This window comes from Bos indicus x Bos taurus, chromosome 15 (assembly GCF_003369695.1).
Source record: "Bos indicus x Bos taurus breed Angus x Brahman F1 hybrid chromosome 15, Bos_hybrid_MaternalHap_v2.0, whole genome shotgun sequence".
NCBI lineage: Eukaryota > Metazoa > Chordata > Mammalia > Artiodactyla > Bovidae > Bos > Bos indicus x Bos taurus.
Genome location: NC_040090.1, coordinates 31460486 through 31487623, shown reverse-complemented (window position 1 = coordinate 31487623; position 27138 = coordinate 31460486). Strand labels below are relative to the sequence as shown.

The following is a 27138-nucleotide window of genomic DNA, read 5'->3' as shown; positions in this document are numbered from 1 at the left end:
TTTTAAGTATGTCTTGCCATTCCCTCCTGGCTTGAAGAGTTTCTATTGAAAGATCAGCTGTTATCCTTATGGGAATTCCCTTGTGTGTTATTTGTTGTTTTTCCCTTGCTGCTTTTAATATTTGTTCTTTGTGTTTGATCTTTGTTAATTTGATTAATATGTGTCTTGGGGTGTTTCTCCTTGGGTTTATCCTGTTTGGTACTCTCTGGGTTTCTTGGACTTGGGTGATTATTTCCTTCCCCATTTTAGGGAAGTTTTCCACTATTATCTCCTCAAGTATTTTCTCATGGTCTTTCTTTTTGTCTTCTTCTTCTGGAACCCCTATGATTCGAATGTTGTAGCGTTTAATATTGTCCTGGAGGTCTCTGAGATTGTCCTCATTTCTTTTAATTCGTTTTTCTTTTATCCTCTCTGATTCATTTATTTCTACCATTCTATCTTCTAATTCACTAATCCTGTCTTCTGCCTCTGTTATTCTACTATTTGTTGCCTCCAGAGTGTTTTTAATTTCACTTATTGCATTATTCATTATATATTGACTCTTTTTTATTTCTTCTAGGTCCTTGTTAAACCTTTCTTGCATCTTCTCAATCCTTGTCTCCAGGCTATTTATCTGTGATTCCATTTTAGTTTCAAGATTTTGGATCAATTTCACTATCATTATTCGGAATTCTTTATCAGGTAGATTCCCTATCTCTTCCTCTTTTGTTTGGTTTGGTGGGCATTTATCCTGTTCCTTTATCTGCTGAGTATTCCTCTGTCTCTTCATCTTGTTTAAATTGCTGAGTTTGGGGTGTCCTTTCTGTATTCTGGCAGTTTGTGGAGTTCTCTTTATTATGGCGTTTCCTCACTGTGTGTGGGTTTGTACAGGTGGCTTGTCAAGGTTTCCTGGTTAGGGAAGCTTGTGTCGGTGTTCTGGTGGGTGGAGCTGTATTTCTTCTCTCTGGAGTGCAATGAAATGTCCAGTAATGAGTTATGAGATGTCTATAGTTTTGGGGTGACTTTCGGCAGCCTGTATCTTGAAGCTCAGGGCTGTGTTCCTTTGTTGCTGGAGAATTTGCTTGGTATGTCTTGCCCTGGAACTTATTGGCCCTCACAGATCTTTTTTGACTTGGAAAACAACATCACACATCAAGAAGACTCTAGAAAACGCTGGCAAGTTAAATTCATAATCTAAGATTAACTTATATAGTGACTGATACAAGGAAAAAGTATGGTGCTTAATAAATAAGTGTCCACGTATTGTTGGTCTTGGTAGTACATAGGGAGACTCCCCTCATCCTAGATAACAGAAGTAAAAGCGGGGAATGACTGATACTTAGTCCAGTCGAGGTGTAGTAAGAACTACAATACAGCTGCAGCTTAACGCTCCCAAGAGCTGGGGAACCAAGCATGAAACAAAGAGAACGGCCAGAAAGGAGGAAAGAAGGGTAATTTGGGGTCAAGATTCCTTGTGGCTTTGGATATCATAATTTTTAGAAAATTTCATACTATTAGAAGGGAGAAACAATAGAAAAATTTCAAGTAAGGGGTGAGAGTAGGCCTGTTTTACAAAGACATATATATGGTTGGTGGTACTGTGGCAAATGAAACTGTGAAAGCAGAGAAGCAGCTACTTAACATTCCTAAGAGAAAATGAGGTCTGCTCCCAAGCTGCAGAGTTCATAAAAACACAGATCATTACTAGTTTATAGGCAATATTTAAAGACAGGAAAATAGATAAGATTACTTAAAATAGTCACTAGAGAGCTGAGGGAACTCCAAGGAATATTTACATAGAAAAGACCTGCTATGGTCTGAATGTCTGTGTTCCCCCAGAATTCATATGTGGAAATCCTGTTCCTCAAAGGTGATAATGGTATTAGGAGGTGAGGCTTTGCAGAGGAAGGCAGAATGCTGCTGCTGCTGCTGCTGCTAAGTCGCTTCAGTCGTGTCTGACTCTGTGCCACCCCATAGACAGCAGCCCACCAGGCTCCCCCGTCCCTGGGATTCTCCAGGCAAGAACACTGGAGTGGGTTGCCATTTCCTTCTCCAATGCATGAAAGTGGAAAGTGAAAGTGAAGTCGCTCAGTCGTGTCCAACCCTTAGCAACCCCATGGACTGTAGCCCTCCAGGCTCCTCTGTCCATGGAATTCTCCAGGCCAGAATACCGGAATGGGTAGCCATTCCCTTCTCCAGGGAATCTTGTTTTTGCTGACTATATAGAGCTTCTCCATCTGGCTGCAAAGAAAATAATCAATCTGATTTCGGTATTGACCATCTGGTGATGTCAACGTATAGAGTCTTCTCTTATGTTATCGGAAGAAGGTGTTTGCTATGATCAGTGCATTCTCTCGGCAAAACTCTATTAGCTTTTGCCCTGCTTCATTCTGTACTCAACTTCAACCGTTCACCTTCAGCTTCTTCAGCATTACTGGTTGGGGCAGACTTGGATTACTACAATTTTGAATGGTTTGCCTTGGAAACGAACAGGGATCATTCTGTCATTTTTGAGATTGCATCCAAGTATTACATTTTGGACTCTTTCATTGACTATGATGGCTACTCCATTTCTTCTAAGGGATTCTTGCCAACAGTAGTAGATATAATGGTCATCTGAGTTAAATTCACCCATTCCAGTCCATTTTAGTTCACTGATTCCTAAAATGTCAACCATCACTCTTGCCATCTCCTGCTTGACCACTTCTAATTTGCCTTGATTCATGGACCTGACATTCCAGGTTCCTATGCAATATTGCTCTTTACAGCATCGGACCTTGCTTCTGTCACCAGTCACATCCACCGCTGGGTATTCTTTTTGCTTTGGCTCCATCCCTTCATTCTTTCTGGAGTTATTTCTCCACTGACCTCCAGTAGCGTATTGGGCACCTACTGACCTGGGGAGTTCATCTTTCAGTGTCCTATCTTTTTGCCTTTTCATAGTATTCCTGAAGTTCTCAAAGCAAGAATACTGAAGTGGTTTGCCATTCCCTTTTCCAGTGGCTTACCATACTTTTAAAAGTTAGGTTGTATAAGTTAGCCTGGGGGCATAACCTTAGCCTTATTTCTTTGGCAGCCCACATCCTGAATTTCAAACAAACTTGGAATATAACCTATCTATAAGTTGGAGTTCTTCTCTACTGTTTAGCAAGCAACCTCTTTCTAGGTCAGGCTTTACTTACATCAGCAATACTGTTAAGGTTTCTTGTATATTCTTCAGTTTTCTAGCTCTGTTAAGAAATTATCTTATGATCCAGTAACCTGATAAATATTCAGATTCCAAACCACACATTTCAATACTGAGTTCTTAATTACCCTGGATTCTCTGCTATTGCTTCATGAGTAATAATTAGTCGTAACTTCAACCAGACTGCAAACTCTGAAACCCTGTCTTTGACATAGTTTCCCTCAACACTAAGGACAGTCTTGAGTACAAAACCTAATAAATACTTCCAAATTAACTGCAAAAAAAGACATCCAAGTCTAAACAAAATTATAAATACTTTAAAGATATCTGTATGGATTTGGAGAAAATATTTGCAAATGATGTGACCAACAAGGGATTAGTCTCCAAAATTTACAAAGAGCTCATGAGGTTTAACAGCATTAAAGCAAACAATCCTATCAACAAATGGGCAGAAGATGTAAGTAAACATCTCTCTGAAGGAAACATACAGATGGCCAAGAGGCACATGAAAAGATGTTCAACACTGCTAATTATTAGAGAAATGCAAATCAAAACTACAATGAGGTATCACCTCATACCAGTCAGAATGATGGATACATGCACCCCAATGTTCACTGTAGTACTACATGGAAGCAACCTGAATATCTATCAATAGAAGAATAGATAAAGAAGACGTGGTACATATATACAATGGAATCTGATTCAGTCATTAAAAAGAATGAAATAATGCCATTTGCAGCAACACAAATGGACCTAGAGATTGTCATACTGAGTGAACTAAGTCAGACAGAGAAGAAAAAATATCGTATGATATCTGTACACCTGGAATCGAAAAAGAAATGATACAAATGAACTTACTTAAAAACAGAGACTCACAGACTTAGAGAACAAATCAGTTTCTGGGGATAGTTAGGGAGTGTGGGATGAACATGTACATACTGCTATATTTATAATGGATAACCAACAAGGACCCACTGTATAGCACATGAAATTCTACTCAATGTTATGTGGCAATGTGGATGAGAGCAGGGTTTGGGAGAGAATGGATACATGTATATGTATGGCTGAGTTCCTTCACTGTTCACCTGAAACTGTCACAAAATTGTTAATCAGCTATAAAACGTCTGTATGATGACACAATTTATATTCCATTGTCACCTACCTTCTTTAAAATTTGTATGTGGATATTGACTAGTCAATTTCTGGATACCCTGGGTGTGTATAAAGTATACACACACACACACACACAAACTCTTTTTCCCTAGGCTCACACAATTCTATCTTTTCAAATGTAGAATTTGTTTCAGAAGTAAAGAATCAAGATCATGATAGAACATCATTATCCTGTTTCATTATTGCTATAAGAGTGTGTTTCATCTATAGGTCACTGAGGAAACAAGTTGTGTTCCATTGTCATCTACTTTAAATTCTTTATGAGAGTGTCCATCAATTTAACAGAACATAATCTAGACTTAAGATACATGAAAATGATCTACTGCATATAGATTATATATGTTGTATAACATTAACACTGTTTAATAATTTTGACATTATGTCTAAAAACACAGCAAAAGAAAGGAAGAAATTTTTTAAAATCCTGGAGTCTTTATATTATATATATGTGACATGGCTCTGTGTGAAACAAGTTTTAAAGAAAATGGGCAAGAATACTGATTAAGTTACCTGTAATCATTCCGATCATCAGCTTTTATTCCGGGCCAATCTCTCTTCAGATACTGACTAGCCAACTTCTGGATACCCTGTTAAAAAATACAAATGTAATATAAATTAAATTATAAAATAAATATTGTGCTATAAAGGAAGCTCTTTTCCTTAAAATATACTACTTAGCAAATCCCATCTTTCTATATGTAAATTTAATTCAGAAGTAAAGAATCAATGATAAATGGCAGAATACTATAACTGGTTTCATTATTTTCAAAGTCTTCTTTTGTTCTCATTTTTAGGAAAAAGGTAAGTATAAAGATGAGAAAATTGAAACTTAATTGAAATGCTTTTCATTTCACCAAACTATGTGACCAGCCATAGAAACAAACTACCCCTGGTATATCACAGGGAACACAGCTGTCCACCTCCAGAGCTCTGATGACTCAGTCTGACATCTCAATTTCCCATCTTTCCTCTGTTGCAGCATTTATTGCATTTCTGAATCCAAGGAGCCAAACTCATATACCAGAAAATAGTACAACACATTCAATTTGGAGCAGACAGATAAATACAGGCTTGAAAAATTAATGCACAAACTCTGGTGCTATTCCATACTAGTAATTTTCAAGACAAGACTTCAGGGTTTGTTTTTTTTTTCTTCTTCTTCTTTTTAAATAACACCATGGCACAAATCACTTAAATGGGAAAAATTTGTTTCACAAAGAAATACCCAATTATTGTTATCCATACAAACATGAACCTAGACAAAACAGTATTTATTCGTAACACGTACAGTGGGTATCAGAATTTGAATAGAGAAGAAGATTTCATTGGCAAGAGAGGTTAAATTACTCAGAGTATAGAACATACTACTTTTAGAAGGAAACATATGTGGTCCCCTAATATTGTAACAGGGCCCAATGTAATGGATCAGAAATCGTTAAGTTTGGGGTATTCATCTCCATACATGCAACTTTAAAAAGAACAAATCAAGTGCTGAGATGAAGAACAATCACATTAATTGGCTGCCTACTTTCAGCACAAATTGCCCGAGTAAAATCGATGGTGCATTCTATACATGATACCTTTCTAGTAAGGTCTGATGCCAAATCAATTTGGCTTAATTAAATCCACTGTTGAATGCTTCTGTTGAATAAAATAATAATGTTTATTATTTTTTTAATGAGCCCAAGCAAGAATAATAGAGAAGCTCCTTTGAATCTCAATTCCTTTTGAACTTGGCAATAGTTTGGTTTCACTGTTTTCAGGTCCTATGTATTCTGAAAACTAACAAACAACTGCTTATCCACAACACTCTCATTTACATGCCTTGTACTTTAGGGAACACAATTATTAAAACTTCTCTGAATCTGGACAGATTTTTTTTCAATTTTGTACCTTTTTCAAAGCATTATTTGTATGAAATATCTTCCCATCACTCTCATTCCTACTGGCTGAATTCTTGCTGCTCCTCCTTTAAACTGATTTTTAGATTTCCTAACACAAAATATTAAAATGTATATAAAGAAAAATGTAGAAAGTTTCACTGCCTGTTTGGTTTCATTTCATTAAAAGAGAACAGTTTATCATTCTTTATGCATTTGTTAGCTTGAATTCTTTTTTAAAGAAGTATCCCCTCATGGACTATTTGGGTATGCTAAGGTACAATTCTTATAGGAAAGGCAAGATAAATATTTGACTGCCTAGTTTTGGTCCAAAAGTGAAGAATGAATTTTTAAAGTAACATTATGCACTCACATGTTTTGAATAATGGATGTGTTTCAATCTATTGCAGTCATTATTCTCTCAGTGCTCCAAATGCTACATCAGTGGTCAGTGGGAGTTCCTCCAAGTTGGTGCCCACATTATGACCCCAACATATTTAAATAATTTTGTTTTCTTTTACAGTTCCTATTCCAGATCTTCAGTAAGCTAGTTTTCCGAGGAATTCTGATTCCTTTCAGAGAGAAACCATATTCAGAGACCAGAATTCTAGGTACTTCCTTTTGGTCATACTTTGTATCTTCCTCTAAGAGGGCTTTTCTAATCACACTGTATACAAAGTAGCTCACCCTTCATTCAGCTGCTATCTCTCACACTACCCTCAGTTCAGTTCAGTTCAGTCGCTCAGTCGTGTCCGACTCTTTGCGACCCCATGAATCGCAGCATGCCAGGCCTCCCTGTCCATCACCAACCCCCGGAGTTCACTCAGACTCACGTCCATCGAGTCGGTGATGCCATCCAGCCATCTCATCCTCTGTCATCCCCTTCTCCTCCTGCCCCCAATCCCTCCCAGCATCAGAGTCTTTTCCAATGAGTCAACTCTTCGCATGAGGTGGCCAAAGTATTGGAGCTTCAGCTTTAGCATCATTCCTTCCAGTGAACACACTACCCTACAGTATTCATAATCCTTATACACTGCTCATTGTTACTGTCTGGTTTCAACATGTTTTGTCTATTTGCTGACTATAAGCTCTTTCAGGTACCAATCTTGTCATTTTTTTAATCACTCTGTCTCCAGGCTATATATAGCAGAGCCTAGTATTCAGTTGATACCAATAATGTTCCCTGACTGCATAAATAAATGCCACCTACATAATTTCATTCCTAATATATAATACTCAAACTCCTTTTGTGTTTTTGTCATTTGAAGTTAGAAACCTTTAGACCAAAATTTCTCTGGCTCCTTAATTTTCATACACTCAAAGAAAAGAAACATATACCAGATTTCTAACATTATGACCAGATGGTTTTAATATGATAAATAAGCTCATTAATAAAATTACAGTCAAATTTGACCATCTTCATTATCAAAAGGGAACACACATGTAGATACCCAGGCAATGAAAAAAGTACATATTTTATGAAGATTCAAGTAAATTAAGATTCCTGAGTTTAAAGAAATTGTAATATGTAGACAGAGTAAGAAGCATTCAACATAAAATGGAAAGCAACAGATGGGTTACTGCCTTAAAAGTGGCAGTAAGTGATACAAGTACCCAGGAGGAAAAAATTATCTGATATTTTCCTAACAAATTAATTTAAATAATATTATAGTGACTTTTTCAGTTTAATCACTGCTAAAGTGGCTGCAGAACACTTCATACAGAACATGGGATGTGACAGTAGCCTCAGATTATGAGGACTAAGAGGCCAGAATGGCAGCACTATAAAGATACATAAAACAAGTGAACTCATTAACAAACATCTCAACACACTTATCTCTCATAATTCCGTTAGGCCCTATTACAATACAGAAAAATTTCTGGACACTCAGAATACACAAATTCTACTTGAAGTTAAGTAGTTAACAAAACTAGTTAAGTTTGAATTAGAATCCCTAGTTATCATTCTAAATCTTCACCCTCAAAATCATTTTGAAGTAGATTTTATATAATTCTTTAAAATTTTTTTGAAATTATTTCAACTTGTTATCTTTTTTGTGCATTATGAGTTACAAAAGCAATTTCTAGAGATCTAAACTACAATGTTGAACTGTATTAAACTGAATGGAGCCCTTCAGAGATGAGATGAGGGATTCATGAAATAGACAAACAGCGAGAGCTTTAGATGAAAGACTTTATTCAAGTTAGTTCACAGAAACAGGAATCATGACTCCTGTGTGTTCCATGCAGCTGTTCAAGATCTAATCTGCATGGACGCTCAAGAAATACTCCATGGCCATGATAGGAAAGGTCATAAATAACACTGCATGCTTCTGAAAGCATTATATACTTAACTGGTCTACCTTTTACATCATGCTTAAGGCTATATCTTATGTATAAAAGGTTTCTTTGTACAGAAAATAAACTCTACCATGAGTACATGGCTAAGGAAAATAAACCTGTGGCTGGCAATTTTTTTTTTAGTTTTTTTTTTTTTTTTAATTTCTTCCCTAGCCCACAATATTACTATCTAAAACTGGTGCATTAGACACACAATATTTATTTATATTTACATTAGGATCATTAAAATATAATGCTGATTTGATTTCTAATACAGTTTACTCTGGAGCAGTGGTTTCCACAAAAATGTACTATCAGTATACTCTTTGGAACACCCAATAACATCCCATTTCAACTTTTAAAAAGCTATCAGTGTCTGATGTAAGACTTGCTTTGTTTCACCTCTCAATAACACTTGTTATATTGCTCTAACAAGTGAAGCAACACAAAGAAAGTCACTGTTTAATAGACACTGGGAAATGGACTGATGGCTTAACCTTTTGTCCATTTATCACAAGAAGCTGAGCAGAAGTGTGCTCTCTGGCTCTCACACAAGTTTTTCTGCATCCAATTTTGTCATGAAATTCCCAACATTGTGTAAATGATTGTTAAAAACTAAAGTCCACAGAATAAGTTGGATACTTCTCAAACTGATGTATATTATACAATGCCTTTCCTATTCTAAAATTATTTTAATAGTAATAAAGAACTTAACACCCTCTCCTTAAGGGAAGTTTTGAAATATTTTTCATTGTTTTGTACATCATATAATTTAAGTTAAAGAAAAAAAAATTATTTAAAATTACATAATAAATTGCCTTTACATATTTTTCTATTCATTCCATGATAAAATGAGGTATTAATCTCATGTTACATATTAAACATGTATTTACATATTTTAAGACTCTTCCTTTTATCAAAAATAAAGATTGTGTTTAAATGTAATTATATAAGAAAAAATGTAATTATTTAAGTTCTAATGACATATTAGGGGGCAGCAGAGGATGTGATGGTTAGACAGCATCACCAACTCAATGGACATGAATCTGAGCAGACTCCAGTAGATAGTGAGGGACAGGAAAGCCTGCCGTGCTGCAGTCCATGGAGTTGCAAAGAGTCAGACACGACTCAGCAACTGAACAACAATGACATATTAAATGACCTATTTGATTTTAGAACCGAACAGAATCAAAAAGAGAAAGAATTTAACACTCACCCATGATAAAAAAAACTCTCAAAAACTAGCAACAGAAGGAAACTTCCTTAACCTAATAAAAGGTATACACAAAAAGCCTACAGTTAACATACTTCTAGTAGAAAATGAATGCTTTCCCTGTGAGACTGAGAATAAGGCAAAGATGTGCTCTCTCACCATCCTTTACCACATTGTATGTGTAGTCCCTAGGGCTCAACCAGTAAAGAAACTGCCTGCAATGCAGGAGACCCAAGTCCAACCCCTGGGTTGGGAAGATCTCCTGGAGAAGGGAATGGCAACCCACTCCAGGATTCTTGCCTGAAGAATGGACAGAGGAGCCTGGCGGGCTACAGTCCATGAGGTCACAAAGAGTTGGACACGACTGCGTGACTAACACTTTCACTTTCATGCGTAGTCCCACCTAGTACAAACAGGCAAACAAAGGAAGTTAAAAGAGATACAGACGGACAGGAAAAAATAAAACTACCTTTATTCAAAGATGAAATGATTGTCTATGTAGAAAACCCCAAATAATCTACAAAAAAACCTCCTGGAACTAATAATTAAGTTTAGCAGGTGGCAAGATACAAGGACAACATATAAAACTCAATTGTTCTCCTGTGCACCTGTAATGAACAAGTAGTATTTGAAACTTAAAAAAAAAAAAAAGGATAGCATTGTGGGCAAAACGACACTCAGGAATAAATCTAACAAAACACTTTTTGGAAAAGTCCAAAACACTGATGAAAAAAATCAGAAAATCCCATGTTAATGGATTAGAAGAGTTCACATTATTAAGATGTCACTTATTCTGAATTTCACTTATTCATTCACGGCAATCCAAATAAAAATTCCAGAAAGCTAAATATCAAAAGACTGATTTTAAAATGTACATGGAAAGGTAAAGGTACCAGAAATAGCCAAACAATTCTGAAAATATGAACAAAGTCAGAGGACTCACATTATGAGTTCAAAGCTAGTTACAACACTACACTATAATGTTACAGTGTGGTACTGGCAAAAGAAAGGACACACAGATCAATGGAATAAAAGAGAGACAAGAAATAGATCCATACAAATACAGTAAACTGATTTTTCACAAAGCACAAATGCAATCAGATGAAGAAAGGATAGTCTATATGAATAAATGCTTGGAACAACTGGATAATCAAATGCCAAAAAATGAACATAAACACATATCTCATAACTTACACAAAAATTAATTCAAAATAGTTCATAAATATAAATGTAAAGCACATGTACAAAACATGTAGGGGAATACAAATCTCTTTTACCTCTGGCAAACAGCTTTTGCACATAATATCAAAAGTAACACATGACGGAAAAAATTAAAAATTGGACTTTATCACAATTAAACTTTCCTTTGGGAAAGACACTAGGAAAAATACATGCAAATAACATATCTGATAAAGGACTGCATCCAAAATATATATAGAGCCCTTAAAACTCAACAGTAAGGAAAAAACCAACCCAGTTTTTTAGAAGAGCAAAAGATCTGAACACACACTTCATTAAGATGATGTAATGATAGTAAATAAGTATACGAAAAATAAGGAACATCACTTGTCACTATGAAAATGCAGATTAAAACAATAAGGTACCACTACATACCTATTAGAATAGCTCAAATTTAAAAAAATACTACAATGTTAAATGTTAATGAGAATGCAGAGCCATAGGACATGCCTCTATTGGCAGAAATGTAAAATGGTACAACCACTCTGGAAAACAATTTGGAAACTTCCTATAAAATTAAAGACTTCCCTACAACTCAGCAATAGCACTCCTAGGTAGTCCACAAACTGATAAGAAAATTTATGTTCACACAAAACCCTGCACATGAATGTTTCAAGCGGCTTTATTCATGAAAGTGGAAGCAGCCAAGACGTCCCTCAATAGATGAACAAACTGTGGTACATCATTACAACAGAGTACCATGCAGTAATAAAAACTAATTAAAAATAAAAACTAATAAAAAAATTTGTACAACTTGAATAAGCCTTTTTTTCTTGTTAAAATTTATTTTTTAGTGAAGGATGATTGCTTTACAGAGTTTTGTTGTTTTCTGTCTAACCTCAACATTCATGTTGAAGTCTTTTCTTCCGGAAAATTTTTGGCCATGCTGCACAGCAGGCATGATCTTAGTTCTCCAGCCAGGGATTGAACCTGTATCCCCCACAGTGGAAGTGTAGAGTCTTGACCACTAGACTGCCAGGGAAGTCCTGGATAAATCTTAAATGCATTTTGCCAAGTGGAAAAAAACAAATAAAAAAGCTATATATATACCTTGTGAAATAAAATACGTGTTGGTCTTTGTCCCTAGTTCCTGGTACAGAGCTCATAAAACTCTTGTAGATAGAGGTGCTAGGAGAATTTTGTTCTAACATTTAGCCTTTGAGCCCCAGTTCATGACACAGAGTTCCTAAGTCTCACTGATTTTCCTGGGTGATAGCAATGTCTTTTGTTCTATCGGGTGACTCGAGGTGGGCTCCTGGATGAGGGCTGGTCACCAGAAAGACCAAGCCATATTCCTGGAATTTCCAGCCCCATTTCTTAATCTCTAGAGAGGAGAAAGGGGCCAGAATGGAGTGAATAATTGATCATACTCACATGATGAAGCCTCCATAAACATCCCAACAGTATGGGGTAGAGAATTTTCAGGTTGGTGAAAATGCATAGATGGTGGGAGAATGACATATGCAGGGAAGGCAAGGAAGCCCTACACCCCTCCCCACATACACTTGCCCTATGCAACTCTGGCAGAGATGATGAGAGTTCAAAATGTGGAGGAGACACTGGAGATCAAACCAGACTGATAAAGATATTTAGCAGGGAAAACTGACATGATAATGGTTGGTAATGGTCGGCTTCCCGGGCAGTTCAGTAGTAAAGAACTGGACTGCCAACTCGAGTTTGATCTGTGGGGTGGGAACCCTGGAGGAGGAAATGTCAACAGCTCCAGTATTGTGTTGGGAAAATTCCATGGACAGAGGAGCCTAGCAGGCTACATACAGTTCATATAGGGTTGCAAAGAATTGGACATGACTAAGCGAATGAGAAAGAAATGCAAAAAAGCAAAATGGCTGTCTGAGGAGGCCTTACAAATAGCTGTGAAAAGAAGAGAGGCAAAAGGCAAAGGAGAAAAGGAAAGATAAAAGCATCTGAATGCAGAGTTCCACAGAATAGCAAGGAGAGTGATCAGTGCAAAGAAATAGAGGAAAACAATAGAATGGGAAAGACTAGAGATCTCTTCAAGAAAATTAGAGATACCAAGGGAACATTTTATGCAAAGATGGGCTCAATAAAAGACAGAAATGGTATGGACCTATCAGAAGCAGAAGATATTAAGAAGAGGGAGCAAGAATACACAGAAGAACTGTACAAAAAAGATCTTCAGATAATCACAATGGTGTGATCACTCACCTAGAGCCAGACATCCTGGAATGTGAAGTCAAGTAGGCCTTAGGAAACATCACTACGAACACAACTAGTAAGGTGATGGAATTCCAGTTAATCTATTATTTCAAATCCTGGAAGATGATGCTGTGAAAGTGCTGCACTCAACATGCCAGAAAATTTGGAAAGCTCAGCAGTGGCCACAGGACTGGAAAAGGTCAGTTTTCATTCCAATCCCAAAGAAAGGCAATGCCAAAGAATGCTCAAGCTACACCACAATTGCACTCATCTCACATGCTAGTAAAGTAATGCTCAAAATTCTCCAAGCCAGGCTTCTGCAATATGTGAACCATGAACTTCCAGGTGTTCAAGCTGGATTTAGAAAAGGGAGAGGAACCAGAGATCAAATTGCTGGATCATGGAAAAAGCAAGAGAGTTCTAGAAAAACATCTATTTCTGCTTTATATGACTGTGTGGATCACAATAAACTGTGGAAAATTCTGAAAGAGATGTGACTATCAGACCACCTGACCTGCCTCTTGAGAAACCTGTATGCAGGTCAGGAACCAACAGTTAGAACTGGACATGGAACAACAGACTGGTTCCAAATTGGGAAAGGAGTACGTCAAAGCTATATATTGTCACCCTGCTTACTTAACTTATATGCAGAGTACATCATGAGAAATGCTGTGCTGGGGTGAGGCACAAGTTGGAATCAAGATTGCTGGGAGAAATATCAATAACCTCAGATACGCAGATGACACCTCCCTTGTGGCAGAAAGCGAAGAACTAAAGAACCTCTTGATGAAAGTGAAAGAGGAGAGTGAAAAAGTTGGCTTAAGCTCAACATTCAGAAAACTAAGATCATGGCATCTGGTCCCATCACTTCATGGGAAATAGATGGGGAAACGGTAGAATCAGTGGCTGACTTTATTTTGGGGGCTCCAAAATCACTGCAGATGGTGACTGCAGCCATGAAAAGAAAAGACGCTTACTCCTTGGAAGGAAAGTTATGACCAACCTAGATACCATATTTAAAAGCAGAGACATTACTTTACCAACAAAGGTCCGTCAGTCAAGGCTATGGTTTTTCCAGTAGTCAAGTATGGATGTGAGAGTTGGACTATAAAGAAAGCTGAGCACTGAAGAACTGATGCTTTTCAACTGTGGTGTTGGAGAAGACTCTTGAGAGTCCTTTGGACGGTGAAGAGATCCAACCAGTCCATCCTAAAGGAAATCAGTCCTGGGTGTTCATTGGAAGGACTGATGTTGAAGCTGGAACTTCAATACTTTGGCCACCTGATGTGAAAAGCTGACTCATTTGAAAAGACCCTGATGCTGGGAAAGATTGAAGGCAGAAGAAGGGGATGACAGAGGATGAGATGGTTGGGTGGCATCACCGACTCAATGGACATGAGTTTGGGTAGACTCCAGGAGTTGGTGATGGACAGGGAGGCCTGGCGTGCTGCGGTTCATGGGGTCGCCAAGAGTCGGACACGACTGAGCGACTGAACTGAACTGAGCAGATGAACACACAAGAGGAAGAGATAAAAAGGAAGGAAACAACAAAGATGACTCTCTGTATTTTGGCTTTATACAAATGGACAGATAGTGGTATCTTCCCCAGGGATGAATACACAGGCAGGCTACTTAACTGCAGAAAGGGCTGCTGGATTATGATACAAATGATCCTAGATTTAGCAGAAGTATAAGAAAAGAGAAGTCACTAACTCTCCTAAAGTGAGAGATGTCAGGAAAACCTATGTGAACTTAAGTACTCTGGAACTGGATCTGAAAAAGGCAAATATGAATTTGACCACCTGAGAAAGGAAGGCGGTGTTTCAGGTTTTGGCAAAACTTAGATGAAAAAAAAAAAACTGTGATATAAAAAATAATAAAGAAAATGCAGAGGAGTGTTGGTGGGGTAAATTTTTACTTCAAAGCAACCAACTTGTTCTTTAAAGCTTACATTTACACTTTATATAATGAACTCTTCTTTAGTATTTAGGAGATAACTACTCTCAAAGAAGTTTTCCATGAAGTTATTCCTGTACTTTAAGAAAGACCCTCCAATGTCTTTCTTTTACATAACTCAGAGTAAAAGCACTATTACTACCACTGTGCTTAAAATGCAATCATAAAAACACATTTTAAAAGATGTTTTCTTGAAGAGTTGTGGTCTTAATAATAACTAGGATACATCATTTTAAGTTAATTTACTGTGCTTATAAAGCTCAGTGTTTCCTTTAATATAAATAAGAGGTAGAAAATTATCTGCTTGAATTATGCTTAGCTATCCAATGAATGTTGCTATTACAACAATGAAGAGAAAGTATGTGCATAAATCCTGTTGGACTTAAATAGAGAAGGCATGTTAAATGTCCAGTTTATACAATGCTGTTGCCAATATAACTTGGCAGTTTGTCCAGTAAAAGGTTATCTTCCTTTTAGGAGGCAAAAGGCCAAATCTACCTGATATTAAATACTAAATGTCAGTTATCTGATCATTTTCAAGTTCACGTCACCCATCCCACTCCAGACAGTTTTGTTGACTCCTATAGAGTTCTTCCATTTATTCCCAAACAATTTATATACAAGTTTTAATCAAGAGAAAATCCTACTGACTAAAAGCACTGACTTAGCTTCTCTCTCTTACTTCAATAGTTTTTACTGCATTTTTCCATTTTTCAGTAGACTGTTTAACCACAAAATGATGATTATACTTTTATGAATTTTTTTTCTTCCCCCCACATTTTGAGAATTTTTCTTTTCACATTGCTAGAAGCCATTAGTAAGAAAAACAATAGTTTTCACTAAGTGTTACAGTCATATTCCAATAGAGATTTATATTATTTGCTGTCAAAAAATAAATTTAAGGGATTTATTTTATAATACCTAAAACATTACCAATTTGAAGACATAAATGATGACACATTTTTAGAGCAAAATATACTAACTTTGCCTTATTTAGAATGTTAAAGAGTCACTAGACATCATCAAAATTATGTTTTTTTCAATTGTTAAAATTAAAGTTAGATTTCAAGGCTTGGATTAGCTGATAGCTATTTGTAAGCTTCTGACTGAAGGGTCTTATTGAGGGGGAAAAACAAGGTAGGTGCTGTTGTTTTTAAATAATAACAAAAGTGTTATATTAGTCAACATAACTGAACTATCCACTTGATCTCAAAGACAGCTAAAAAAGCAGTTCCTTCTTCAAGCAGAAACTGGAATGTTTCAAATCAACAAGTAAATAATTTCATGAGCTGGACCCTTTGTTTTTTGTTGTTCAGTCGTTAACTCACGACTGACTCTTTGGATCCCATGGACTGCAACATGCCAGACTCCGCTATCCTTCACTAGCTCCCAGAGTTTGTTCAGATTCACATCCACTGAGTCAGTGATACTGTCTAGCCATTTCATCCTCTGCCACCCCCTTATCATTTTGCCTTCAATCTTTCCTAGCATCACGGTCTTTTCCAATGAGTTGGCTCTTCGCATCAGGTGGCAAAAGTATTGGAGTTTCAGTTTCAGCATCAGTCCCTCCAATGAATATTCAATTCTTCAGGATTGACTGCTTTCATCTCCCTTGCAGTACAAGGGACTCTCAAGAGTCTTTTTAACACCACAATTCAAAAGCATCAATTCTTTGCTGCTCAGCCTTCTTTATGGTTCAACTCTCATATCTGTACATGACTACTCAAAAAACTATAGCTTTGACTATATGGACTTTGGTTAGCAAAGTGATGTCTCTGCTTTTTAATATGCTGTCTAGGTTGGTTACAGTTTTCCTTCCAACCGAAGGAGGGAATAGCAAACCACTCCAGTATTCTTGTTGTAAGAACTCCATAAACAGTATGGAAAGCATCCTTAGTTATCTTAAAATAGAGGGGAGCAATCCAGAAGAGACAGACAAAATGTGACTGAATATTTAAGGCCAATGAAAGCCAATCTTCCTCATTTCTCTTGTAGGATAGAAAACATAATTAACCATTAAAGCTAACAGCTGAGTACTTAATGTTCACACTCAACTAATATTTAAAGTCAGGCTTCCCTGGTGGCTCAGTGGTGAAGGATCCACCTGCCATTACAGTTTCGATCCTTTCCTGGAGAAGGAAATGGCAACCCACTCTAATATTCTTGTCTGGAGAATCCAATGGACAGAGGAGGCTGGTGGGCTACAGTCCAGTTCAGTTCAATTCAGTTGCTCAGTCGTGTCTGACTCTTTGTGATCCCATGGACTGCAGCACGCCAGGCTTTCCTGTCCATCGCCAGCTCTCAGAGTTTGCTCAAGCTCATGTCCATCAGGTTGGTGATGCCATCCAATCATCTCATCCTCTGTCATCCCCTTCTTCTTCTGCCTTCAATCTTTCCCAGAATCAGGGTCTTTTCAAATGAGTCAGTTCTTCACATCAGGTGGCCAAAGTATTGGAGTTTCAGCTTCAGCATCAGTCCTTCCAATGACTCTTCAGGACCGATTTCCTTTAGGATGGACTGGTTGGATCTCCTTGAAGTCCAAGGACTCTCAAGAGTCTTCTCCAACACCACAGTTCAAAAGCATCAATTCTTTGGTGCTCAGCCTTCTTTATAGTCCAACTCTCACATCTATACATGACCACTGGAAAAACCATAGCATTGACTAGCATTACTTTGTTGGCAAAGTAATGTCTCTGCTTTTTAATATGCTGTCTAGGTTGGTCTCCAGTACTTTGGCCACCTCATGCGAATAGTTCACTCATTGGATAAGACTCTGATGCTGGGAGGGACTGGGGGCAGGAGGAGAAGGGGACGACAGAGGATGAGATGGCTGGATGGCATCACTGACTTGATGGACGTGAGTCTGAGTGAACTCCGGGAGTTGGTGATGGACAGGGAGGCCTGGCGTGCTGCGATTCATGGGGTCGCAAAGAGTCGGACACGACTAAGCGACTGATCTGATCTGATTTAGGTTGGTCATAACTTTTCTTCCAAGGAGTAGTTCAGTTCAGTTCAGTTCAGTTGCTCAGTCATGTCCCACTCTTTGCACCCCATGAATCGCAGCACGCCAGGCCTCCCTGTCCGTCACCAACTCCTGGAGTTCACTCAGACTCACGTCCATTGTGTCAGTGATGCCATCCAGCCATCTCATCCTCTGTCGTCCCCTTCTCCTCCTGCCCCCAATCCCTCCCAGCATCAGAGTCTTTTCCAATGAGTCAACTCTTTGCATGAGGTGGGCAAAGTACTGGAGTTTCAGCTTTAGCATCATTCCTTCCAAAGAAATCCCAGGCCTGTACTCCACAGGGTGTGGGCTATCACAGAGGGTGAGGGCGCTGGTCATGGAATCTGGTGTGGTTAGTTTTTATGAGCTAGGTGATTTCATATGGTAATGAGTGGGAGGATCACTCCAACAATTGGGGAACCACCCACTCCTCAGTCTTTTGACAGTGCCTTGGAACTGTCCTGGCACCTCTGTATCATTTTGCTTGCAGACTGGGGCTCAAGGTTTAGTTGAATTTGACTTGTCATCTTGGACCAATTTGATTTTAATTGGTTTATGTTATGCCCTTGGGCTATGTCATTCTTTGAAAAGTTGTGCCCTGACTCCTTCCCTCCTGTTTCATGCTCTTTTCCTGAGTCGCATCTGGGTCCACAATGTTGCCTCTACAATATTCTGGAGGGACAACCAGAAAACAGCTGGCCCTTGGGAGAGAAAAATGTACAATATCCAAGCCCTCTAGATAGTCAGCCCTTCATCTTCCATGTTTCCTACAACATGCAACAACAGCATCTCTCAGTGGGCCCGCCAGGGTGGGTGACGGACACACAATGCCTGCTAGAAGTCCATGTGTTGGTGGCATCCCTTCAAGGGCAACAGGGCTTCCAGGGATAATGTTTGCCACTCTGGGAGTTAGCCCTGCAGGCTGTTTGGGCCCAAACCCTTGCCACACTTCTCCTAAAGTTACAAACATAACTTTGGACCAAATCTCCACTCCACTTTTATGGAACATCTGGTCTGTTGCCTCTTACCAATTTGTTCTTAAGCCACTTACTAACTCTACAGTCAGGACCCTGCCCTCTTGTAGGCCACATTGCTCCACCCCACTTATTATTAAAATACTCTTAATGCCCCTAACAGGACCAAATAACCCACTCCTTTGTCATTACATCTGCTACTACCTAAAGTGGGTCTATGACAATGAAATGTTTACCATTGGAAACACCCTAAACTGCGCTTATGGAGGACTAGGGGAGGAAATCAGTGACTTACATTCCCTCAGAGCAATAAGAGGATAAGGCTTATGACTGTTTCACCAGGTTTGCAGTCTCAGGACACAGGCTTGAATTATTTTACATCATGTTATCTATTCTCATCCACAGTGGACAAACCAGCAATGAGTTAAGATTAAAACCCCTTAATTCTACCCAGCACTAGTCACATTGGAGACCTTGGGGATACCCAACTCCAGTCTGGGGGTCCCAGGAGGTAGACCTGCCTTGACCTGCCTAAGGATCTGGCCCTCGGAAGGCTGTCACGCCTCAACCTGCTTGGGGATCCGCCAGTCCATGGGTCCCAGGAGGTCGACATGCCTCTACCTGCCCAGGGACCAATTCTCGGGAGGCCAACATGCCTTGACCTGCTGATCTCCAGGAAGCTGCCATGCCTCAACCTGCCTGGGGATCTGCACCCTGATCCAGGGATGCCCGGGCCTCAGGTTGCAACAGTACTGGGTAGGATAAGCTTCAGAAAGACTCATCCCTAAGGAAGTCCACCCATGGAAATAGAAAGAAGCCTAGCTGTGGTATTATGCCCAGTCTCAGCAATAACTCAGCAGCCCAACAAGAACCCCATTGCTTTTCTGGAAAGGTTAAAAGAGGCCCTCCAAAAGTTTACGAATCTGGACTTAAGACTCTTACGAGGGACAAGTGATTTTAAGGGACAAATTCCTGTTCCAATGTGCATCAGACATCAGGATAAAGATAAAACAGCTACACCAGCAGGACACTGCCGCCTCTTTGGATGAGATGGTCCAGAGAGCCACCAAAACCTTTTATAACAGAGAACAGGAGAGGGAGGCCATGGCCCAGGAAAGGGAGAAAAGGAAAGAGACAAGGCATGCCCAGATGCTGACCGCCCTCCAGGGAAGCCCTACGTCAAACCCCAAGTCTTAGGCACAAGGCAAATGCCTAATCTGTAGACAGGTGAGACACCGGACCAAAGAGTGTCCAAACCGTGACAAGTCTCCTAAAACTGCTTGCTACAAATGCCATCAACTGGGACCCTGGGTGACACTCTGCCCTCAGGACCCAAGAGCCTCAAGATCAAGCGCCAAGCCTTCCCTCATGATGGTTCAACAGGACTAAAGCAGCCCAATCCAGCCAGCCTGCCTGTTACAGACAACCATCAAGGGGCTGGAGCCAAGGGTGCAACTGGATGTGGCAAGTAGGTCCGAGAATTTCTTGGTTGACACAGGGGCTACCTACTCTGTCCTGACCTCCTGCTCCAGAGCCTTCTCCCCGCAAACGTGTACCATTTCGGGTGCTACAGGAAAAACAATTACAAAAATATTCATCTGAGCACTTCTTTGTTGCTGGGATGGATAAATATTTTCCCACCAGTTTCTGGTGGTCCCTGAGTGTCCCACTCCCTTATTAGGAAGAGATCTTTCCCTGCCTTTGAAATCTTGCAGCTATTGCAGTCCTGATAGAAGATGCTTTAAAACTCTCTCTTGGGGGCAAACTATTTTTACCAGCCACCAAGTGAAACAACTCCTGAATGGGAAAGGCCATTTATGGATGTCTGACCAAAGGATCTTCAGATATCAAGTATTGTTGATGGAAAATCCAGGCCTGACTATAACCTCTTGTCAGGTTCTTAACCCAGCTACCTTCCTGCCTACCCCCAAGGGCTCTCTCCCCTTTTACTCTTGCCTAGAAATTTTGGACCATTGGATAAAACCCCAAGAGGGATTTTAAGAAGATCCTCTGATCAATCCTGAGGAAATCTAGTACACTGATGGAAGCAGCTTTGTCTTGGATGGAAAAAGAAAAGTTGGATATGCAGTAGTCTCCAATTTTGAGACCATAAAGGCTGTAAACCTTTGCCACCAGGTACTTCAGCCCAATTAGCTGAGCTCATAGACCTGACTCAAGCTTTAGAGCTGGGAAAAGGAAAAAGAATAGCCATTTACTCTGACTCCAAATATGCCTTTCTGGTGCTACATGAACATGCTGCTATTTGGAAAGAAAGAGGCCACTTGACCACCCAAGGGTCCCCAGTCAAATATGGTGACCAAATCCTTAGGCTCTTAGAGGCAGTACATCTGCCCACCGAGGTTTCAGTTCCCACTGTAAAGGACACCAAAAAGGGAGCACAGAAGTGGCATGAAGGAACCAAGCAGCTGATAAGGCAGCTAAGAGAGAAGCATTACAGAACAATGACGTAATAGGGGTTGCCACCTTAGTTCCACAGACTAATTTGCCAGAAACTCCTTCAATATACTGAAGGTAAGACTCTTAAGGCTAAGAGTGAGGGCTTTCAAGAAGATCATATGGGGTGGTTCCAAAAGGAGGGACTCTTTTTTCTGCCTGGGAACCTCCAATGGAAGTTGGTTAACTCCTTACATGCCACCACTCATTTAAGGGAAAAGGCCCTCCAAAGATTATTAGAAAGGCCCTTCAGACGGACAGGCCTCCAAACAACTATAAGCCAAGTGGTCTCCTCTTGTCCCACTTGCCAATTAAACAATTCCCAAGGAGCTTGAAGACCCCAGCTGGCCCAGCCCGTTCAATGACATGGGACCTACACAGAAGAGGACTGGCAGATGGACTTCACCCAGATGCCAGTTTCTCAAGGGTATAAATACTTATTAGTCATGACAGATACATTCACAGGATGGACTGAAGGTTTTCCCACCCAGACTCAGAAGGTTGAGGAGGTGGTTAAAAAAAAAAAAAAAACTGCTCCATGAAATCATTCTGAGATTTGGTCTGCCCAGGTCATTACAAAGCAACAATGGGACATCATTTATTTCTAAGGTCACCCAAGAGGTCTCTAGAGCATTGGGCATTACTTATTATCTCCACTGTGCCTGGAGGCCTCAGTCTTTAGGAAAAGTAGAAAGAGCCAATGAATTCTTATAATCAGCGATAAAAAAGATAACCCAGGAGACCTCCCTGGGATGGAAGGAGGCTTTACCAATAGCTCTCCTCCACACCTGTATTGCCCCTAAGGAACAGGCTGGTCTTAGTCCTTAAGAGATGCTATATGGGAGACCTTTTGTTTATGTCAATGACCTCTTCCTAGATCCAGAGATTCAGACCCTCCAGTCTTATACCATGGCTTTGGGCAATCCCAATAGGATATATGCTTGGGGGTGTCAACCAGGACCCAAAAGATTCTAAAGCGCCACCACTATATGCTCCAGGGACTCAAGTCCTAATTAAAGTCTGGAAAGATGGGTCTCCAAAGGCTCAACTCCAGCCCACATGGAAGGGCCCCTACCCTGTAATACTTTCTACCCCCACAGCAGTCAAGGTACCAGGACATGATTCCTGGATTCACTACTCACTAGTCAAGCCATGGAAGAAAACAGAAGAGAACACTCAACACACCTGTGAGCTCCTGGGAGATCTCAGAAACCTATTTAGGACTACAAATGAGTGTCATTCTAATGAACACCCTCAAAACTAAGTTTTGGGGCATAAGATTTCTCAGGATAGTTCTACAGAGCCAACACTGCTTAACAGGGGTTGTACTTCAAAATAGACAGGAGATAGATCTCCTGATTCCTGAACAAGGAGGGACTTGAGTCATCTTGAATGAGACTTGTCGTTTCTGGGTAAATACCTCCAGCCAAGTTAAAGTCTCACAGTCCTCAAGAAAAACATTCAGACCCTACAGGATCTCAAAGAATGAGCTGGAGAGTTCTCAGGGTGGCTACAATCTCTCTTTGGGGGATCTTCCTGGCAATGGGAAATCTGGAGTTGGCTAATGCCCCTACTAGTCCCTGTCATCACCATATTGATGCTGCTTATGATTGCTCCACATATTACCAATTGTCTAACCTGTTTTGTCTCTGCCCAGGTCAACAAGCTACAATATGCAGTGCCAGTTCAACAAGAACATATAAAACTACAGCCAATCAGAAAAAATATCACTCACCCTTTGATGGACACCGCTACAAGGGCTCTGAGACCTGAGACTAGCAAGAGGGGAGGCCCAATGCCCCTCACCATCCCAGTTCAGCAGGAAGTAGCCAGAGAGACCTCAACACACTATTCCCAAAGAACTGGGCTTCACGTCTCTTAAAGGGGGAATGTTGGGTAGTTAGAATAAGAAAAAGGAGTCCAGAATGCTGGTGGCTAAAAGACAAAGAAGGGAAAAGCCCATGAAAACAGAACAAAGGAAGGTTCGAGGACCTGAGTGAGGACCTCAGATAAAACAAACAGCACTCCTGGCTAGCCCAATTTACATAGGGCAGGCCCAGGGGGAGGAGAAAAACATATAAACAGAGGAGCCAAAATTGGGCGGGGGGCAGGGGGGGAGCTTCTCTTTGCGTCTTTTGGGTTGGCCCGCCCTCATGCCTCGAGGATATATTCTCTTTTGCTTTCTAAATAAAACTGAGCTGTAACATGGAGCTATAACACTGGTCTGTATGAGGAAATTACACGTGGCTGTAACACTGGTCCGTCTGTAGCTTCAAATTTTTGTTGTGATGAGACAGAATCAAGGAAATTACACACTCCCCAGACAAAATCAAAACTAATTACCATTAAAAAAATCTTAATATTGATCATAAATTTAAAAGTCTAAAAGCTTCACTACCCATTAGGGTGGCTACTATAAAAAAAAAAACAAAAACAGAAAACAACAAGTGTTGAGGATGCAGGAAACTAGAACTGTTGGTGGGAATGTAAAATGGTACAGCCACTAGGAAAAACAGTATGGAGGTTCCTTAAGAAATTAAGTATGGGGGCGAAGGGTTAATTCAGAGTTTTGGATTAACATAAACACAACTATAGATAAAATAGAACCAACAAGGACCTACTGCAGAGCACAGGGAACTCTATTCAGTATTCTGTAAAAACCTATATGGGAAAAGAATATGAAAAAGAAAGAAGACACATGTATGTGTAACTGAATCACTTTGCTGTACAGCTGAAACTAGCACATTTAAATCAACTATACTCAAATAAAAAAAATTTTTAAAGGGAATAAAAAAGAAACTAAGTATAGAATTATCATATGGTCCTGTTGGGTAGTTAGAACAGGAAAAAGGAGTCCAAAATGGCAGTGGCTAAAAGACAAAGAAAGGAAAAGCCTGTGAAAATGGAACAAAAGAAAATCCAAGGACCAGAGTGAGAGCCAGAATAAGAACATCAGGTGAAACAAACAGCCCTCCTGGCTAGCCCAGTTTACAAACAGCAGGCTCAGCAGGAGGAGAAAACCCATATAAAAAGAGGAGCCCAAATTGAGCCCCTCTCTTCTTTTGGGTCAGCCCACCATCATGCCTCGAGGATGTATTTTCCTTTGCTTCTCAAATAAAACTGAGCTGTAACCGAGCTATAACACTGCTTTCCCCAACCCCTGCCCCATTTCAAATCTTTGCTGCATTGAGACAGAACCAAGGAAATTACACACTCCCCTGACAGTCCAGCAATTCCATTTCTGGGTATATATTCAAAAGAATTAAAGGATGGACTCAAACAGATATTTATATACCCATAATCATAGCCTTCCCAAGTCGCACAGTGGTAAAGAATCTGCCTGCCAATGCGGGAGACACTGGAGATCTGAGTTCAATCCCTAGATCGGGAAAATCCCCTACAGGTGGAAATGGCAACCCACTCCAGTATTCTCCCCTAAAAAATTCCATGGACAGAGGAGCTTGACATGCTACAGTCTACGGGTCGAAAAGGCTTGGATATGATTGGGCACACACACATATTCATAGCAGCATTATTCATAATAGCCAAAAGATGTAAGCAACCGAAGCATCTACCAATGGATAAACAAACTGTGGTATATACAAACAATTTCATATTATTCAGTTTTAAAAAGAAAAGAAATTCTGATGCACACCTATCATACAAATAAGCCTTGAGGACATAATGCTAAATGAAAGAAGGCAGACAAAGAAAGAAAAATACTATACAGTTTCCACTTAAATGAGGTAGATTCACCAGACAAAAAATAGAACAGTGGTTTTCACGGGCTGAAGGGAGATGAGAGCGGACACTAATTATTTAATGGATATAAAGCTTTAGTTTGACAGGATGAAAAACTTCTGGAGATTGTACAACAATGTCTAAACTGCATACTTAAAAGGTTAAGATGATAAATTGTATGTGTATTTTAACAGTAAAAAATAACACAGTAAAAAAATTTGAAATAAACAAAAAAAAAAATCACACACAAACTAAGGAGAGAATCTGAGCTTTTCTTTCCATAAAGCATGAGGTCAGTCTCTGATACAATTTCATGTACTGTTGTTGTTCAGTCGCTAAGTTGTATTTGACTTCTTGCTAAATGACTGCAGCACCCCCAGGCTTCCCTGTTCTTCATTATCTCCCAGAGTTGCTCAAACTCATGTTCGTTGAATCAGTGATGCTATCCAACCAACTCATTCTTTGCAGTCCCCTTCTCCTCCTGCCCTCAATCTTTCCTAGCATGAAGGTCTTTTCCAAGGAGTCGGCTCTTCATGTCAGGTGGCCAAAGTATTAGAGCTTCAGCTCCAGTCCTTCCAATGAATATTCAGGATTGATTTCCTTTAGGATTGACTGGTTTGATCTCCTTGCTGTCCAAAGGACTCTCGAGTCTTCTCCAGTACCACAATTCAAAAGCATCAATTCTTCAGTGCTCAGACTTCTTTATGGTCTAAATCTCACATCTGAACATGACTACTGGAAAAACCATAGCTTTGACTAGATGGACTTTTGCTGGCAAAGTGATAGCTCTGCTTTTTAATATGCTGTCTAGGGTTTCTCATAGCTTTCCTTCCAAGGAGCAAGCATCTTTTAATATCATGGCTGCAGTCACCATCTGTAGTGATTTTGGACCCAAGAAGATAAAATCTGTCCCTGTTTTCCACTTTTTCCCCTTCTATCTGCCATGGTGTGATGGTACGAGATGCCATGATCTTAGTATTTTGAATGTTGAATTTTAAGCCAGCTTTTTCACTCTCCTCTCTCACCCTCATCAAGAGGCTTTTTAAATTCCTCTTCATGTATGAAAGTCAAAGTGTTAGATGCTAGTCATGTCCAACTCTTTGCAACCCCATGGACTGCAGCCCACCAGGTTTCTCTGTCCATGTAATTCTCCAGGCAAGAATACTAGAGTTGCCATTCCCTTTTCCAGGGGATCTTACCAACCCAGATATCAAACCCATGTCTCCTGCACTGCAGGTAGATTCTTTACCGTCTGAGCCACCAGGGAAGTTCCTGGATGGCAGGTGCTAAAGTATTCTCCAATACAGTTGCCTCCTCCAATCAAGGATAGCAACACATCACTCTCTCTCTCACACACACACACGCACATAAATATATATAAAGGGAAGGCAGAAATTTGATAAGAGGTGTGTTAAAGGGAAGGTTTTGTTTGTTAATTTAAAAATGGAAGAAAAACAGACTGAGAGAAGAAGCCAGTGTTAACAGGAATTGAAAACCAAGAGAAAACATTATTTGAGGAAGGCATGGCAACCTATTCCAGTATTCATGCCTGGAGAATCCCCACGGAGAGAGGAGCCTGGTAGGCTACAGTCCATGGGGTCACAAAGAGTTGGACATGACTGAGCAACTAAGCACAGCACATAAAAATAAGGTTAACATACCTGGAAAGGGTTAGGGTCAAGACGAAAGGTTGACTAGAAAGATGAACACTGTTTCAAACAAAGAAGGGAAGATAACGAGTATCCAGATAAACTTAAAAGGAGAGGAAGGTTACAATAAAATAGTTTACTTTTTTAATTATCATGAGATCTTTCAAAATGAAC

At 39.7% G+C, this 27138-nt stretch overlaps 1 protein-coding gene across 1 annotated transcript in view; it reads right to left on the bottom strand.

The window, feature by feature from the left end:
* Positions 1–27138, bottom strand: part of FCHSD2 (FCH and double SH3 domains 2) — a 294896-nt gene that overhangs the window by 199667 nt on the left and 68091 nt on the right. The window contains exon 4 of the mRNA XM_027562973.1: positions 4850–4926. Within this exon, the coding sequence (XP_027418774.1) occupies positions 4850–4926 (77 nt within the window). The remainder of the gene's footprint in view (positions 1–4849; positions 4927–27138) is intronic.